The 19,066-nt window shown below is 29.2% G+C and overlaps 1 protein-coding gene across 1 annotated transcript; it reads right to left on the reverse strand.

Annotated features, from left to right (window-relative positions):
• Nucleotides 1-13,117: 13,117 nt before the first annotated feature.
• On the reverse strand, nt 13,118-18,582 carry dmrt93B (doublesex-Mab related 93B). The gene is made up of 5 exons (XM_088204026.1): nt 18,424-18,582; nt 16,808-16,957; nt 15,305-15,411; nt 14,523-14,727; nt 13,118-14,453 (listed from the first exon to the last, which is right to left on the reverse strand). Exons 1-5 carry the CDS (start codon nt 18,580-18,582, stop codon nt 14,229-14,231), a joined length of 846 nt encoding a protein of 281 aa, XP_088060152.1. The 3' UTR covers nt 13,118-14,228.
• Between the last annotated feature and the right edge of the window lie 484 nt (nt 18,583-19,066).

Raw genomic sequence — 19,066 nt, forward strand, 5'->3', positions numbered from 1 at the left:
TCTTATGACAAATTTTTAATCGTCTTTTTATGTTCTGTTTCACTTTGAGAAATTCTACAATTTACCTGTCCAATGTAAATCATTGTAAATGTCACAGAATATTTGATGGAACTCCTCGGAGCCTTCCCTTTAAACTCAGTAAGAGTGTTACTATTTTGTTCAAAGATATGAGAACAGTTTTGATACCCTCTCATCCTCATCCTATTTTTTCTTAATGTTTTATCGTTACTTTTTTTTTCTAGTGAAACCATTTAGTATCTTGATCAGTAAGTTTCTGTAGCCTATGGTATAATCAGGCTATCGCTGAATTTAACTGAGAAGAATGATAGTGAGTTTCAACATATGTATTCGTATGTGGCTTGGAAACTCGAGAAGTTTCAAAGTTCCATTATTTTTTGGGAAAATTGTATTCAAAAATGGTATTATAATATTATTTAATTGGACTGTGACATGCGTCCTTTTTCATGTTAAATGTAACATGGACAGATTTTTTGCTCGCTTGCCTTGATTCTTCAGAATTTTAGCATTTTTTAATTTTATTCAGATGTTCCTGTATAAGCCTAGACGGCTTATTTGGATCTTCATGTAAGGCCAGAACGACCGTATTGACTGCAAAGGTAGCAACAAAAGTTTCGCTAATTGTTGGTAGGTCTGCTATGTACCCATGATCTTATTTTATGAATAGCTGACACTTCATCCTGGTCACTCAGATATGACTTAACTATCACATACATATTTTAGGGGAGTGCGTTTTAGAGTTTATATTGTAGCCCCTCGTACCGCACTGTCGAAAGCCTGGCTGATGTCTAGAAATGCAGCTGAGCAGTACGTCCATTCACGGAAGCTTCGGTTCACCTCACCCATCACTCGGTGCGTTAGTTCGATTGCACCGCGTTCTTGAAGAAAACCAAATTGATGACTACGAATAACTTTTTTCTCTGTAAAACAGGTTCAATTATGCTGAGCAACAGTTTTTCGAAAACTTTTGCTAATAATATGGGCAGGAGACTTATTAGCCTATATGATTTTAGGTATTGTGAATCTTTTGCTGGTTTTGGTATCAGTGTATCCTTTACACTCTTCTATTGAGCTGGATAGTATTGGATTCTCAAAGAGAAGTTAAAAGATAATTTTAATGGCACTATCGGGAAGTTCCTTGAATATTTTTCCTTTAATTAGATTATCTTCAGGAGCTATCGGTTGTTTTTAATAACAGATTTAATCTCTCTCATTGTTATCTTCTTGAGAGGCACATTAATTTGAAACGGAGCCTCCATAAAGAAGAGTACCACACCCTCTTAATCCTCTGAGCGATACACAGGAAATGGTTTGAAAACCTTGACTAGATGTTCAGCAAAAGCTGTAACTTTTTCTTTGTTGTATCATGCCCATTTACCATTTTATAGTTTTACTGGGAATGCATTTGCAGCTGTATTAATGTTTTTGCTGCCTTCGAAAGAGAGTAGTTTGTGGCTTTGTTCGCGGCCAAGTTTTTTTTTAGATAATCCTGTATTGCTTGATTTTTTACGTCATTTAAAGTTTGTTACTTAAAGTTGACCTATTGTTTTTTTTATATAAATTTGTCTCATACAATATTAAATAAAATTCGAACCTAAGAAGACTTGGAACTACCTTTTGAAAATTTCTTTTTTTGTTTTCAAAAGTGAAAGAAAGTTGTTTTTGTATTGTAAGTTACATTTTATGCCCTCAATTTCTTCCCATAATAATTGTGCAAAGGGACAGAATGACACTTCTAGTTGGTATATTAACTATATTAATTTAATGCAAGTAAACCATAAATTTAGATTGAGCTCTTATCAAAATAGTGCTGAAATTTTCACTTTTTGATTGGCTGGTTTGGAAAAACTCCAGTAATGAATCAAAATATGTATTAACAAGTGATGGAACTTGAAAACAAAATAGACTAATTTTTGTGCGAGAAGTTTTCTCGTGAACAATATTCCTGTTACCAGTTGCCATGTGAGCAATAGTCCGTTCACCCATAAATTCATATGTAGTTATATATTCTAGCAGCTTTTCCTTAAATTAAATAAACATTTATTTCTAATTTTAGCATATACTACGATATATATATTTTACGATTTTCGCATAAATTAGCATTTATCGCAAATTGCTCAAAATACGTATCTAATTATTTATATGGTAAAGAGTTTTAGTTTTGGCCACTTACTGTAGTCAAGTTTCAAATCATTTTTTGACAGTACTAGTTCGGTTTGTAACTTTAATTCATTATTTTAATAATGTGCGCAAAGTTCCAAATTATTATTTTTTCTTGTTTTAGATATCGTTTTATAATTACTTTTTGATTACGAATAAATGTTCACATGTATTTTTTAAATTGCTATTGGAAATGTTGCACATATGCGCGTATAATGCATACATGTGTTCGGATTTAGGATTTTCACCTTTTGTGTATAGAGATGAGGCCACCCAAGCCGCGGTGTGGCCCTCGTTCGTCTGACAGCCAAAACAAACATCCATTAGCATTCGTCAGCTTCTTTGGCTACGCGATGTTTCAAAATATTCCTGGAATCTAGGTTTCGATCTTGAATAATAAAAAATGAAGTTTGAGTCTAACTGGATCAACTACAGAATTACTAGTATCATATGAGTATCAAACAAATACATTTAAATAATGAATCATTTTTTTTCAGATATAAAATGACAGATATATACTTGTTAATATATGAACTTTTAATATTATGTGATAAATAAATATTATGTTTATATACTACGCGCATCATATATGGAAACAATTATTGTATCATTTTTTTATTCCATCATAATTTCATATTTTTTTATATAAACGTTTATTAAAAGATATAGGAAAATACATATATTAAATATAAATATAAATTGCTGATTTATAACCATTTTCTAGTTAAGAGCAAATTAAATAGGACATATATTAATCGAAACATAATATAAATTAAGGAAAAATACAAAAAATATTTACACCGTAAATTAAAAATACACAAATTAATTATTTCAATTATCAAGTATCAATTTACTTAGTTGGGGACCTAGAGCTACTAAAATCTAAATTTATACCTTTAAAGCAATACATACAAACATACATATACTTAAATTGCCGTTATCAACGAATTTTACACTTGCTTCTAGAGAACTTGTGGGGAAGCATAAAATAATATTATTAATACACAGGGCCGTCGGGAGAAATGTTTGGTCCCAAATCAGTAGAACGTAATTAAATGTTACTTACCAAGAATAAAATCATAAATATGAAAAATTTTCGTGAACATATGCATATTTGCAAATGAAATTAAAAAAACACTTGTAATCAAGCATTATTCATAAAGATGTGGATTAAGAAGAACTGTTTAGGTGCACCTAATATGCGAATAGAAAAAATATGATGGACGTCACTAAATCAAATTATAATTGATAAAACAAATTAAATTAAGTAGTATTTGAGTATTATAATATGTATAACTACGTATTCAAATTATTCACTATTATATAACACTCAAATGTATCTAGCAAGGATATATTTTAACAGGGACGTCATTTCAGCTTTTTCCGGGGGGGGGGGGGTAAGAAGTTGGTCGGCTTAGTCGGATTTTTAATATTTCTATTTCATTCAGATTCATGTGCATAGTAATGAGTTGGCTTAGTTTGTATTTTGGACTTTATGAAAATTCTAAATTAGTCATAAAACTTTCATTAGCTCATGTTGGGTTTGGTTAATTCGTGTAGGTTAGGTTTGGGTTTGAACAGCAATTGTACGTTTCGCAACTGTCAAATTAAGTTTCAAATTTAATTTTAGAGCAGCAAATAATTTCACTAGCGCCTATCAGTTAAATTATATTTTTGCTAGTAGAAATATGTATTTACTGGTTAAACGTAGTTGGACTTCATTAATTAAAATATAACTCTCTGTAACATTTATACATCGCATGTCAATAAATAACGATTAAGTATGTAAATGTATATATAACTACGTATGGAAAAGTTAAAATTATATAATTTCACTAGCACCTGCTAGGTTAATTATATTTTCACTGGTAAAAATATATATCTATCGGTGAAAATGAATCCCGATATGATTTCATTGAAATGACATGTTTTATTAAATATTTTCGATTTTCTTTAATGTATAATCCGAAAATTTATGGTTTAGAATCAGGGAGGTCATTTCAGATTTTTTAAGGGGGGAACTTTTGTCCCCCCCCCCCCTCTTGATAAAAAGGTGGCCAGTCAGTTGTTATTTTTTTTTAATATTTCGATTTTATTACAATGCGCATTTTTCTAGGCAAATTCAAGGGGGGGGATGCCCCCACCTTCCCCTCCCAAATGAAGTACCTGTATTTCAAAAGAGACAGCTTATGAAGAAACTTCTCATAAATATCACAAATACGGCAAAAAGCTAATTGCAGCTGTTACATTAATTTACTGTATTATGAATTTACGTGACATAAAGGGGCTGTTTATGTCTCGTGTAGATTTTATGTCGCTTCGTCTTCAGGTCTGTTCCTATACACCTAAAATGGGCTACAAATTATTTTTTTTGTAATTATTATATTTATTACGGGTGGTCGAAATGAATACGGAGCCGTCGCTCACACGTGTCGCGGTGTGTCTTGTATTTATTTTCGTTTTCGAGATGAAATGCGAGGTATATTACTTGCGAGCGCGCTGCTGTTTACGTTAGATAATGCTGAATCGTTCAAACAAATCCATTCTTGCTAAACAAAAATTAATCGGGCGTCCCTATTGATTTGATGCGAGGCTGAAACGAATTGGAGCTGAAAATCTTTATCGGCGCAGTAGAAAAATAATCCGATGTCAATATTTCAACGAGTACAATATCTCTATACTTTGTAACGAAAGATGAAAAGTAATCTGAAATTGGTATGTGCAACATATGCAGATATTTTTAGAGATTGGAATATTTCGAACTTTGCGGTAGGTATATGAAAAAAATATCTTTACTTCTTGGTTATTTAATAAACATATGCAGTAGCGCGCAAAAAATGATTCGAAATTATCACATTTCGTATGTAAATAAAGATATGCTATATTTTTAATTATAAAAAATAAAATAAAAATGAATTAAAATAATTGATAAAAGAGTAAGATTTGGTCAATAATTAAAAAAACTTAGAAGCTCATTATTAAATATGTAAGACATCATGTCGTGAAAAATTGTGTTAAAATCGTATATTATCAATAATAAACACTAAAACTATGTTAATTTTTGAACAGAAAATGGACGTTTTGCGACTGTCAAATTGAGCTTCATAGATATTTTAGAGCAGCATATCAGATAAATTATATTTTTGCTAGTAGAAATATTTATCTACTGGTGAAAACATATTCGCAAGTATGAACTTGATCAAGTGGAGCTACGCCGATCATCGTCTGAGGCGGAGAAAACTGAGTAAACTGTCGCTTCTCTCTTCACGTTAACCCTGATTAAGTTACGATGTCCGGAATCTAGGGTTCAACAAAATCCTCAGAAATGACTAGATACTTCAGACGCAAACGACTACAATGACTTCACGCATATATATTTATTTAAAATAACTCAAAATTGTTACACAACAATAATTTACAACGAATTAGCTTTATCTAATAAAAAAATAAATATACTGACACATTTGTCGCAAGCTGCTTAAAATAAGTGTCTCTACTATATGTAATAAATAGATTGATAAGAATAAAAAATTACGATTGAAACGACTTAACATTTAAATATATAGTACACAGCATTCTGAAACATATAACATTTTAGAGGCAGAAGTATATATTCCAATTATACCAAAACATTAGCAATCTTATTAGAATCTTAATTAGTCTTATTCCTTTGTTTAGTATTTGCTTTTATTTATATTGTTTTAAACTATGAATTGTAAATATTAAAATGATTAAAAACAGTTCCATTTAATTTATTTTTCATAACCAAATATTTTTTTTTTTTTTAAATATATAAATAGTAAAGGATGGCACATAAAGCTTGTTACACAGATAACGTCCTTCTCAAGCATATTGAAAATAAACGACTGCCATACGCTTGTATTATTGTCTTTTGGATATTGTTACAAATTTTTGGGTGTTGGATCTTCGACCAAATGTAGGAAATTTGCACATATAGCGTTTTCTTTTCTCTCAAAAGTTCTGAATCAAAATTAATTTCGTGTTGTAGATGCACTATTATTAATAGATTTGCGTCATTAAAACTGTTCGTTTTTAACACGTATACATCACTAATTAATGGGAAAAAAAATATATAGAGAATTGTAGACGTATTTCCATTATTTTTTCTATAATAATGACTTCTCCGAAATTTGAAAATTAAAATATCTATGGAATCATACGTTATATAATATTAAGATTATCTATTTTTATGAGTCGCACATAAAATAATGTATTTGCCATTATTATATTAATAAATCGAAATAGGCTAATGAATCGTAAAATCTTGCAATGTAACATAAACATTTCATGACATGCGTGTATAAACTTCCACACATGAAATCTAAACACATTTTGGCATAAATCGGACATTGCTAATGGGGCAGCGCAGCAGCAGTAAATAATTATATCTAGTTTGAAAAAAAAATATTAGCAATACAATTTTTAACTTTTAATTGTTTAAAAAAATATATTAACTGCTAGATATATATACAGCTGTTTCTTAAAAGACTATTATCCAAAATAATAAGATATATAATAAAAAAAACACCTATCGAATAACATTTGTCATACATATATATTTAAGCGAAACATAATTTATCGATTATTTTCTACATAGCCATAATAAATGCCTTAAAATAACTGAAATTGATCACTTGTACACGTATAGACTTGTCTTTTAAATTTTATCGAATCGTATTATTTTGTATGGCTTTTATTTTGTAAAATATATTTTGTACATTCATGTGCACTGATCTGCGTCCCAAAGGGAACTAAAAGTAAGGTGAACATTTTCATAATACATGTTTTTGTATAGCTATACCAGTTTTTTCTTGTAAATCTTCCATTTTAGCATGACAGGCGTTAGCCCAATGCGTTACTGCGAGTTAAACACAATCTATAACTACTAAGTATTAATGAGACACCAGACTGAAATCAAAGTCTGTAAATCAGCTATATTTATTTTATGAATTATAGTATTCAGGACATAGATCGCTTTTATTTTAATCAAATCTAATAAAACTGACTAATTATTATTATATAATAATCAATAATTCCGACCCCTATTATCCTATTGTACTATACTTTATTTATATGACTGCGAGTCAATATTTCAGGATACGTAATGAAAAAATCTGTCTTTTCGCTTGTAAAGTTTAAGCATTTATATTATAGTTATTAATATTACTAGATGTCGATGCGAGCGATAGCGAGATCTGAAACTCGCACCTTTAAATTATTTCATTAGTGAACTTTTAAGTGTCTTAAAAATTAAGTGTCTTAAAAAAATCAGAATATCAAATAAGGATCGTGATAAGATAAACTTATCATGATATCCTTTTATCTTCGCTTATTTTACAGTAATCCATATCAGAAAGAAAGGACGTTTTTATACTGAATAACTTTGACGGTCAGTTGTGACTTATCAGATCGCATGTATTTATTTTGGTAGTTTTTAGATTAACACCTGGAAAGTGCGTTACGAACATAACAAAAAAAAATACCACAAGTGTCAATGGAAGCTTTCGTTCAGAGTAATGTGTTTTTACGCACTTGTATGCTGAATAAATTTCCCAAAAAAAATTGGCAACTACAGCAGAATGAAAAGCTTAGAAGCGGGACACCAACAATCATCGATAATGACCACATAGTTGCAGAAATTGCAGCCAATACAGAGATATTGATTTAGGAGTTAGCAGATAAGGCAGGATATTCATGGTATAGCATTCAAATAAATTAAAAAAATATTGGAAAGGCGTGGAAACAAAGCGTGTGGGCTCCACGCGCATTAAGCGACGAGAACAAAGCGACGCGCCTGCCTCATATTGCAAGAATCACGTGAGAAAAAATTAATGCTCTCAGATAGAAACTGTTGCTCATCTTCCATATTTTCCCGATATAGCACCATTACATTACCATTCATTTAAGTCTCTACAATATAATATAAATAGTAAAAAATAGTGTTAGTAAAGCTAAAATATTTCTTTCTGAATATTTTAATTCATAGCCAGTCAGTTTTTATAGCTTGCCTGATCGATGGAAGAAAGCTGTATCGTATAGAATATTAATATTCTAATATTATCTTAAACGGTGTCATATATTTGTATTTATTAATTGTTAACTATTTTATATAGTAAACATATCTTTTAATAACTAGATATCATAATGCAGCTTATGCGGTTATTAAAAATAGCATTAAGATTGTGGGTCGGGAATCAGTATATATTATATTATAAGAGTCAAATTATATGGCAGGTTAATGAACATTCTTAAATCAGTAGTAAAAAATATGTTTTTTAAAGATATTGTGAAGATCAATAGTTTAAGCTATTTTTATTCAACCTAAAATATTTAACACTAAACCAGAATTGATAAATTTAATATATGTACATTGCAAACACAGCAAACTCATATTTATTTAAATTAAATTAAGACCATCGTGACTTAACAGGCTACCCTCAATGCGTCATGATATTAAAAAAACAATATGTAGTATTATTTCAATACACAAAAAATATAATATAAGTCAATTATACGAACCGGAATAAAGTAAGCACTAATTAAGCCGCAATTCAAAAGAGAAAAACACTGTTTATACCATGTGACCAAAACATTTGCACATGTCATTCTGGCGGCTATTTTTGGTCAACTTAACTATTTTCAACTTTTATTTATTTTAAAATATGCTATTGCAATACGTGTCAATGAAACCGCTGAAGAAACTGAAAAGCGACGTGCTGACAGCTTACGTGCTACTGCAATACATACAATGTAATAAATTTATAGTAACATGATAAATGGAATTAATTTTAATTAATAAATAATGGGTTCGAATCTATCATGGGCGAAGCCGAGTAATACAGCTAGTTATATATAAGACAAAGTTCTATAACCAAAAATTATACATATATATTATTAAAATATTTGATAAATAAATTCAGCATATTTAAGTATTTCTTACATGAATAACATTATTTTTGGTGTATGATCCTTTATTATCACGAAATAATATATGTATATGAAACGATGTATAATGTTTAATTAATTGATTATTTTTTTAAACTAATAAAGGCTTTTTACGAATTAAGAATAGCAATTTCGTTTAACAGTAACCACACGTTGTATGTAATTGTGATTCAGGACAGTGATATTTTTCTCAAATAGCGTATTACACCCGAAGCTTGAGTAAACAACGTGTGAGGTAGAATGATCGCCCTCATGGTTCACCACCCTTTCTAACTACATTAGACAGGACCTTGCGGCGTTGTTATTCGATTCCTCCGAGTTTGTCTTTAGTGTGTAACCCTCAGAGAGTACAACGGATTCTGTGCAAGTAGAACATCGCCTGGGAATACAACAATGTATGTACATATACCTACTATTTTGCTATAATTTACATAACATAAATTATCTATCTACGAGTATCAAAAGAAAATATGTTCATAAAGTATTCAGTAGTCAAATGATACATTAACTTAAAAACAACCTAATATCATCAGAGTCAAAAATGTTCTGTACGTATATTAAGATGAATATTTAAAATGTTTGTATTATATATTAATTGATAAATAATTTGTGTGCATATATACATATTTAATTTCATCTATGACATATCGAACTTTTTTCTCTGTATGTATGTAATGTGTAGGAGGGCTAAATGTACCATTTCTATCAATCTATCCTTGTCTGAAATATAAACAAAACCTTTCATTCTCCCTTGCTATATCCTCTAAATGAAATAAGTCAACAGACAAGATTGCGTGTAAAGTATACGAAATTTTATTTTGCTGAATTTATCTGTTAATAGTAATATTATTATATTATTGGTGATATTTTAATGTTTGCTTAAAACTATACACGTTTTAATGTTTGCCTAAAACTAGAATAAAACAATATTATTCTCACGCGTTGTAGTCGATTAGGCGGATTTTAAACAGCCTGTCTTTATAAAATACAATAATATTCACAGATATTTTAATATTAATTTTATTAAGCTTTAGAAATAAATTATCTTTTCTATGTGTACTCACTGTTTATTTTCCTATTTTAGTTATATACCATATTAATTAACATATACATTAAACAACTCATATACTTCTCGTATCAACTTTACCCGTGTCCCAAGAATACTTATTTGTCTAAGAATTTCAGTTTGTCCTTTGAAAGAAATCCTTTGCATTTTTTTAATAAAATATGTTAAACCTTTCAATCTCTATGTGTATGTTAATGTTTGTATAAAGAGTCGACAGATATTGTGATCCGCTAATTCACTTAAAAAGTAAACGTGATTTCACAAGTAGACATATTGAATAACATTTAGACATCCAGGAGAAACATTATCCGGCTGGCGTGCGAGTCAGTGATTTTTATTTTTGGCACGCGCTCCACAATTATTTAAAGATATGAGTTTATAAAATTTAATATGATGCGTATTATATCGATATCGTGTATTGAATGAGACAAATAGAAAGCTTAAATGTTCAGATAAAATAAGTAATTGTTAAATCATTTAAAATGAATATTAGATTATTTAATTATGAATTATATGTAGTAAAAAACAATATGGAGTATATATGTATAAACCCTTACTAATTATTATAAATAACATCAACCGAAACTTTTCTTTCTCGTATACATTATATTAATTTTTTTAATCCCCCTTGGATTATTATTCTACATCTTAAATGGTATTATCAAATGATTTTGCGATTCAATAATAATTGGATGATTAAATTTCTATATAGCATGACGTTAATTTTTTATTGTAAGCTTTGCAAAATTTTAGGCGGTTGCTTGTGCAGCAAAAAAATATTAAATAAAGGCGTAATATTTACTTCAACTTTTTGTGAACAATATTGCTTAAAAAAACTGAAATTTGTATGCGAATGTAGCCGCGTGCACGCGATTAGAGACCACTGAGAAATCGAAAATTATCTTTCACTTTAAAATCTCTTTGTGAACCACGTTAGTAATGTAGTTTATGTCTTGAATCGTTAAAATATTGAATTATTAAAGTTTATGATGCTTTTAAAATTACGTGGTTTAAAGCCCCCCCCCCCTGAATTTTACTAGAAAAATGCAGGTAGATATATATTTTCATCTGTGGAAATATAATTTATCTGGCAGGTGCTAGTAAAATTACATGGTTTCAACTATTCTATATAATAAATGTTACAGTAAAGTTATATTATCAATAGTGAAGCCCGAATACATTTCACTAATAGTTATATATTTATATCAGCGAAAATATAATGTAACTGATGCTAGTGAAATTATATGCTGCTTTAAAATGTCTAAAACTAATAATATTTTTAATACATCCATTAGGTCAAGTCCAAAATACAAAGTAAGCCAACTCATGTCTTAAGGAAAAATAAACAGAAGAAGTACAGACAGACGTTGCATTTCGCATTTTGATACATAGTTTATCTGCACTGAAACATTACACAATGTTTTAAAAATATGATAGCTATCCTTACCGATATTACTATGCACTTATAATATAAGAGGGATGATCAAAGTATATTCAAACCAAATTTTGGTCAATAAGAGAGCGAAAAACAATTATCATTTTTCAGAAGGCAAAAATTCACGTCAAAAGCAATAAAACCGTGACGGCGACAGCACGATTTTATTGCTTTTGACATGGAAATATATTACCGATTATGTCTTTCGCACCCTCAATAAAAATACCACTTGATTATAACCATTCATAAATTTAGATTTTGATCATTTTGTATAGAAAAGGTTGTCGGCGCCTGTCGGACGCCATACGGAACCGCGCAATGTCGTAGTAATGAAGTGAATCCACCGCCACTCAATGAAACTGGATGCTGCACAAACAAATCCCTCCACCACAACATTAACACCCACTTTTTTGTCCCACTAAACACACAAAGTATACCGCCGTTATCCATTTGTGGCGACATGAGGATAAATTCAATGAAAATAAGTAAAACATACACACGTCTTAATAAAAGTATGTTATACATAATGAATAAATAGCAGTTTCAGTATACATATGAATACGGTTAAATAAATATAACTGTATTATACTAGAGAAATAAAATACGTACAAAATAAGAGGCTTTCTTTTTTATAAACATTTATTATAATAAATTTAGAATATACAATTTACAATCATGAGTTAAATAATATCAAAATGATACACATAAGCATGTGTTATTATGTTTAATTACTTGCTTTAAGAATATCAATATGTAAATTTAGTTTATCTAGTTTTATTTTTAAATATAAAGTTTCAAGCATTTCGCGGATTTTTTTAAAACACTACATTTTGCTCAATTTATTATAAATTGCGACGTTTTTAACAATGTTATGTTATTTATCAAATCTAATACATACATATATATCCATTATTTGATCCTACGTTCACTCTTCTTAAAATATTACTCTTTTTTATTATTCAATTAGTTACATATTATTAATGTATCAATAAATACAATATTTTATATATTTGGCAATTTATTAAAATAAATATAACAATTATAATGATCAAGTAATTATAGGTACATATATCATAATAATATTTAAAGCACGAATATCTGTTACAGAATTCATATTCTATATTAGAGTTACTAAACATCGAAAGCACAATTTTTATTTAAATGCATATGTTACAGTGAATTTATATATTATATGTAATTTCATTAACCCAGCCAGTCAGTGGCGTAGCTATATGGGGGGGGGGGCCGCCCCGGGCGGCACTTGCTTGGGGGCGGCATATTCGCGATGGATTTGTCTAGTGTGGTTCTTAACTCTGAATAAACTAAAATTTATGTAAATCTACGAATAGCAAAAGCCTTAAGAAATGCTGATTTTATGACCCTGCAAAAAATGTATGGGGAGGGGGTGGCAATCTTAAGAATTTTCCCGGGCGGCACATACCCTAGCTACGCCACTGCAGCCAGTTAAAGTGTATCAAACAATTGACTTACAATTTCACTGCTAATTATCAGTAAAACTGTATTTCTTCACAAACAGATGATCCGAAATATATATCTACCGGTGAAACTGCATTAAGATATAACTTCACAGAAACGCCAGTGAAAATATATCTTCAATAATAATACTCTTCACTATAACACATAATAAATGTGATTTTATTATATAAGCTTAGCGTCATATCTTTCGGATATTTAATACTAATTAATGTAGAATTTAAAGCAAGAACGTATTAATTAACGTAAACGTAGTTTAAATTTTATGAATGTTTATTTTTATATACATTTTTTCGATTATTGTCAGGAATACTGTAGTTAATTCAAAAACTTTTTTTAGTAATGCCTTATGTTCAATATGAGAACATATTTCATACGATATTTTTATTGAGGGTGCGAAAGACATAATCGGTATAATAACATTTAATATAAATAAATTTATATCTTAACTAATTCTTCTACAAATTCATAAAACAAAAACGTTTTGACCATCATGAGATTTTGGGTTAAAATCCCATAAAAACACTAGTGTTTTTAAATTTCTATCGAATCTGAGAGATCAATATTAGTAATTATTAATAACTATAACTCTGATAGTTTCATAGATTTTTCTAATCTCACGGATGATGAATAACTAAAATAAATTCAAGCTAGGTCATGCATAGTGACATCTATTGATTGTAAGCTGTAATAATAGTTAATAATTAATAAAAATAGATTTCACTAATTTACAGACTGATTGCTATCTGGAGTCTCACTACTTTGTGTGTTGATTGTGCTTACCTCGTTTAGGCTAACGTCTGTCATCTTACAAGGAAAGATTTATGATAAGATAATGCTAATCATATAAATTAACATCTTGTCGTAAATTTTATATTTGCCTTACGCAGAAAAATGTAGGTAATGTTCTTCATTTATTAGTTTACATATTTTTTCAGGTAATGTTCCGTTTTTATTTGAAAGAGCACACAACACTTACTCTAGTGTGTATTTAAATTAATTAACTTCCTGGGGACTTCAATGGTTATAAATTATATTATATTTGGTATGATGTATATATGTATATAAACCTAATAATATCATATAAACTTAACAATGTGGACCACATTGAGAACAGCCTGGAAGACAGGTTCTCGGCAGTGGCAATAAAAGAGATCTTGGCAAGAGCCATTCCGGACATAGCCCGCACACCAGAGGCACCAGTTGACCTCTGTTTCCAGGAGCCACAGCCCTGAATGCAGAAGTCCTTCCAAATTCTCCAACTCTCGAACTCGAAGCAGATGATTCTTCGCTGTGTTTAGGAGCATCTCGATTCTGTTGCAAAAGAAAACATTGTTAAACAGAATATATTTCATAATTATATAATCAATCTTTATGTGTCACCTGTGTATGATTTTGACTGCTCTGTTGAGTGCAATTAAAATGTTCAACAGCCCTTAACAAGTCGTGGTTGCAACGCCTCAACACCAACTCTAAAACTGAACGTTTTCTTCCAGGGAAGAGATTAGAAAGCATTTCCAGACTGGCTCTGCTTACTGAGGTTGAAGATGATGATTCGCTTTCTCCCATCGAGTCTGAACTTGCTGCTCTATATTTTATTATATATATGATTATTCATTAGGAAATATTAAACTTACTACTATTATTAAAATTTTAAAAATAACTAATAATGCAACAAAATATAATACTCCTATTGGTCAAAATATAATTAAATTTTGACCAAAAGGAGAGCGCAAAATCACTTCTCAGAAGTAAAAAATTCACGGCAAAAACAATAAAACCGTGCCGTCGATGTTGCAGTGGGAACGCTCACTGCGACGGGTTGGGTGTTTTTTTTGTATTACCGGAATTAAAAATCCCAGTATTATTGCAATCCCAATTTACATGCACTCATATAGAACGCGAATGAAACATTTATATAAAATAAAAGTAAATAGAAACAATTCCCATTAAATCTCCATTTTACATAAAATTTAATAAAAATATAAATGAGATAATAATATAAATACAAAAAAGTTATTTAATTTTAATATATTTAAATTACTTTTGGCCTAACACTAAAATAATATTTTTTTAGATATATTTTCAAAATTTTATAAAAGACTAAAACTAATTTATATGTGTGTATTTATATAATATATACCAAAAAAATTGACGAAATTTACCTATGAAAGCAAGCAGCATCGTGAGAATCCATGGGACCATCGCTTGTTGTGGAAATTTCTGAAGTTTGTCCTTCCCCTACTTCGTTGTCGACTTTTATGATATCATCCTAAATTAAAAATAAATTAAATTGCATTAAATTATAGATTTTAAAATATTGTTGAGAGCTTCTTTTCCCCCTACCTCTACATCTCAGATAGCATAGAAAAAAGTGAGTATTCGGATAGTTTTATTTAGTTTAAATATTATAATCAAAACAAATGAAATAACTAACATAATATTTATAAATATATTAATGTAAGTGCACACACATTTTACAAGTTACCATAACTAGTTGTTTAATTATAGGTTCTGATTTTTCACTTACATAACATTATACAATTATTTGTGCATATTTATTTAATTTATTAATTAAATAATATTTATGGTACATGTGTATATGATACAGCTATGCATGAAATTTATGTTGTTTTTTCGGGTTTTCAGTAATACTTTTAATGAGAATTAGCTTTCACTGTATCTTAAAATTGAAACAGTGAGATCATAACTGTCTAGCTTAAAATTTTAAATTGGAACATTTAGTGTTATAACTTTTAATATTAAATGCATTTGAGTAGCCTACAACTAATGTTTTATCCTGCTATAATCGCAACACGTGGCCCGTGGGCCGCATTCGGCTATCATGCAATATATGTATAATTATAAATAATTTAAGATGAGTATTTTTTGCATGACTTATACACTATCTAAAAAAACATATATGTAACGAAGAAAGAGCGTTCAATAAAAAATAGACTGACGACTATTTTTAAGATTAATAAAGCACTACATTTGATATGTAAAAAATGTATTAACTTAAATTTATTTGACGTACGAACAACGAATTTAATATTACTAAAGAACTGTTCTCTTTGGTTTTATAATGGGAAACGATTAAATCGTTTTAATCATTAAATAAATAAGTAACAAAACCAGTAGATCATTTCCGTTCATGGAACATACAAACATATTGAAAATACTCTTCGCATCGCTATTGATAAATATGAATAAGATGTGGATGTATCGAAAAAACAGGTCTAGTATTCAGATAAAAATATTATATATATTTTTATCTGAATACTAGATAAAAAGTAAATATAGTGCATATATTTTTGTTCTAACGAGTAAACGTTAATATTATACTCATTGATAATATATATATATATATATGCATTCCAGAATAATTTATTTTTAATAGTATATGTATACTTCTCAGTTGCGTTATTTTTTAATTCCACCTTCGATGCATCTACTTCTAAGGTGGCAATTTGTAGGCTACCGTACGACAATTACAACAATGCTTATTCGATGCGAGACCATGAGTATTTTTTCTAAACAGGTGTCATGATGATGGATGAGTTTTGAAAGTCTAGGTGATCATTGTGCATAATGCTGATTTCGCCAATGTTTTATTTAGCTTTATAAATGGCTATTGTTTGAACCACACAAATACATATTTAACTTACCGATGCTCTACTTGATTCGGTCGGCGGAGTCACAGTCATTCCGTATATGCGACCTGGTGGTAGAGCTGATGGTTGCTGGAGAGCACCAGCTGCAGCAGCCAAATGTAGAGCTATGCGATCTTCAGCAGCTTGTTGTCTTTTGAGTGCCACCTATGCAATAGAAACAATAAGCGGGTATAGTTTAAAATGTGATTTTTTTATAATTATTAAAAATTGTGTGACATCTTCATGAAAAAGTAAAATAATTTTCTGGATAATTATATTTTATGTAGACAGTATTATTACAAACAAATAAATGAATACAAATAAAAAAAAAACATTTAAATGTAATCTTCAGTTCATTCACTCAATAGTTATTAACTTTTGAGACTCATGTGCTATAAAAAATATAGTTAAATAGATTTGGTCGTTCAGGTATTTTTTTAATAAACTATCTTAAACTTCAGTTTTTGTAAAGAAAATGTTGAGCTAGCGATAAAATCTACAATTTTTTTTTTGGAATTGGTGTTTTATTACGCTTTTAACACATGTTAAGACAACTACTGTGTAAAAACTTATGTAGCGTGAAATATTTTACTAATAAACTACATTATTTTTAAAGAAAATAATGAGGATTAATTTACTAGATTTGTAATGTGTTAATCATAATCATATTATAGCCGTTTTTTCATATCAGAGCTACATTTAACCGCGCAGCGATGTTTTTTTAATATAATAACATTTAATTTAAAAAAAAACTAGGTTGGATATTTTTAAATTTATTTGATTTATTATTTTAAAGCTGGTTGTTGACATTTACACAGTAGTTGTCTTAACTTGCGTTGTAAAATTAATAAAAAGACTTGTTATTTTGCTATTCTATTTAAACGGCATCTCTATAGTTTCAACTTTTACCGAAAAAAGTTTATAATACAATCATATGATTACATTTTTAGTAAAACCATGCATTAAAATTAAAATTTTAATCTTACTTTTTTATTATAAACATTTTACAAAATAGCAATTAAATTAATGTGATAAACAGTAAAATATCTAGCTTTGACTGTTTTTTGCTTCTAAATTTTAACAGTGATGGATTTTAATAACCTTTAAATGTATCGTATTAACAATCAGTTATAGGATTTATGTAGTACGTTGAATTTATTTAGTTTTATTTAAAAATATGTATTTTTAAGTCGCGACTTATAGATTTCAATGCAGATCATAGTTTGAAGTATTTACCGTTATTTAGTTTTATTTCAAAATAATTTAAAACTGCTAAGTTAAAAATGAAAACGTAAAACATGATTTAAGAAACGATTTATTGTCTTAGATTCAGGAAATAAATAAATTAGAATTTGAAAACATAAGAGTGAGGAAATTTCAAATGTTAGTCCTTATTTGCTATTTGATTAAATATTATATTCAAATGTAATTTTCAATAAATAATCATAGATAATTTAAATTAAAAATGGAATAAGTTGTAAGCTATAATTGTAAATAATTATATTATTGTAGAAAATTACTATTGAATTTTTGCTTCCAATTGATAAATAAAATTTAAAAAAACATTTAGTGTTTCTATTTTTATTTAAAAAATAAATAATGAGACATTATAAATTATATATAATTATTACCTGCGCTGCCATAATCCTCTGCCTCTCTTTGATAAGACCACATTTTGCACACTGACAAAGCCTATAAGCACAAGCGCGTTTGTGACCCCTAAGTCCCGAAATCAACCCGTGATTTCGACACCTAGCACATTTGGGAACCCTAGCTCTGCCAGACTGCATGTTTCCTGATTTATGAAGAAAATAAACTTGCAAATTAAATTTTCTTTCAATACCATAATTAGATAATAAAAATATTAACGAGTCGAGCCGTCGGATGGTATCGGTATCGGAAAACGTATTGTAATATTTGATGTTTCAACTCTGCGAGTCAAAAATATCTACTGAAAGATGTACAGACACGAATGTGATACTGAGATGGGTATCCGAGAGGAAATTCGCCGACCAATCAGCATCTAGAACGAAGCCGATTGGACTGAAATATCTTTAACACACGTCCCTTGATACAAGAAGCCACGCCCAGGCGGTAAAAAAGTAATGATTTTCATTCGTGAAAAACTTCGTAACTTAATATTGTGATTTTCCAATCCAGTATGAAGAAAATGAGGAAAATTTGCGACTGTTAATTTTTAATATTAAATTTCAAGTTAATGGTTATCATAGTACTTGAATAAATGGAAATTAATGTGATATGACGAGTAATTAC

Source organism: Plectrocnemia conspersa, unplaced genomic scaffold (genome assembly GCF_051122295.1).
Source record: "Plectrocnemia conspersa isolate PC_06_02 unplaced genomic scaffold, ASM5112229v1 ptg000014l, whole genome shotgun sequence".
NCBI classification, from domain to species: Eukaryota; Metazoa; Arthropoda; class Insecta; order Trichoptera; family Polycentropodidae; genus Plectrocnemia; species Plectrocnemia conspersa.

Coding starts and splice junctions, on each gene's coding strand:
- dmrt93B (XM_088204026.1), bottom strand. CDS start 18,582: ATGCAGTCTGGCAGAGCTAGGGTTCCCAAATGTGCTAGGTGTCGAAAT. Junction 14,728..15,304: donor GATGCTGCTTGCTTTCATAG/GTAAATTTCGTC, acceptor AATAAAATATAG/AGCAGCAAGTTCAGACTCGA. Junction 14,454..14,522: donor GCAGTCAAAATCATACACAG/GTGACACATAAA, acceptor CTTTTGCAACAG/AATCGAGATGCTCCTAAACA.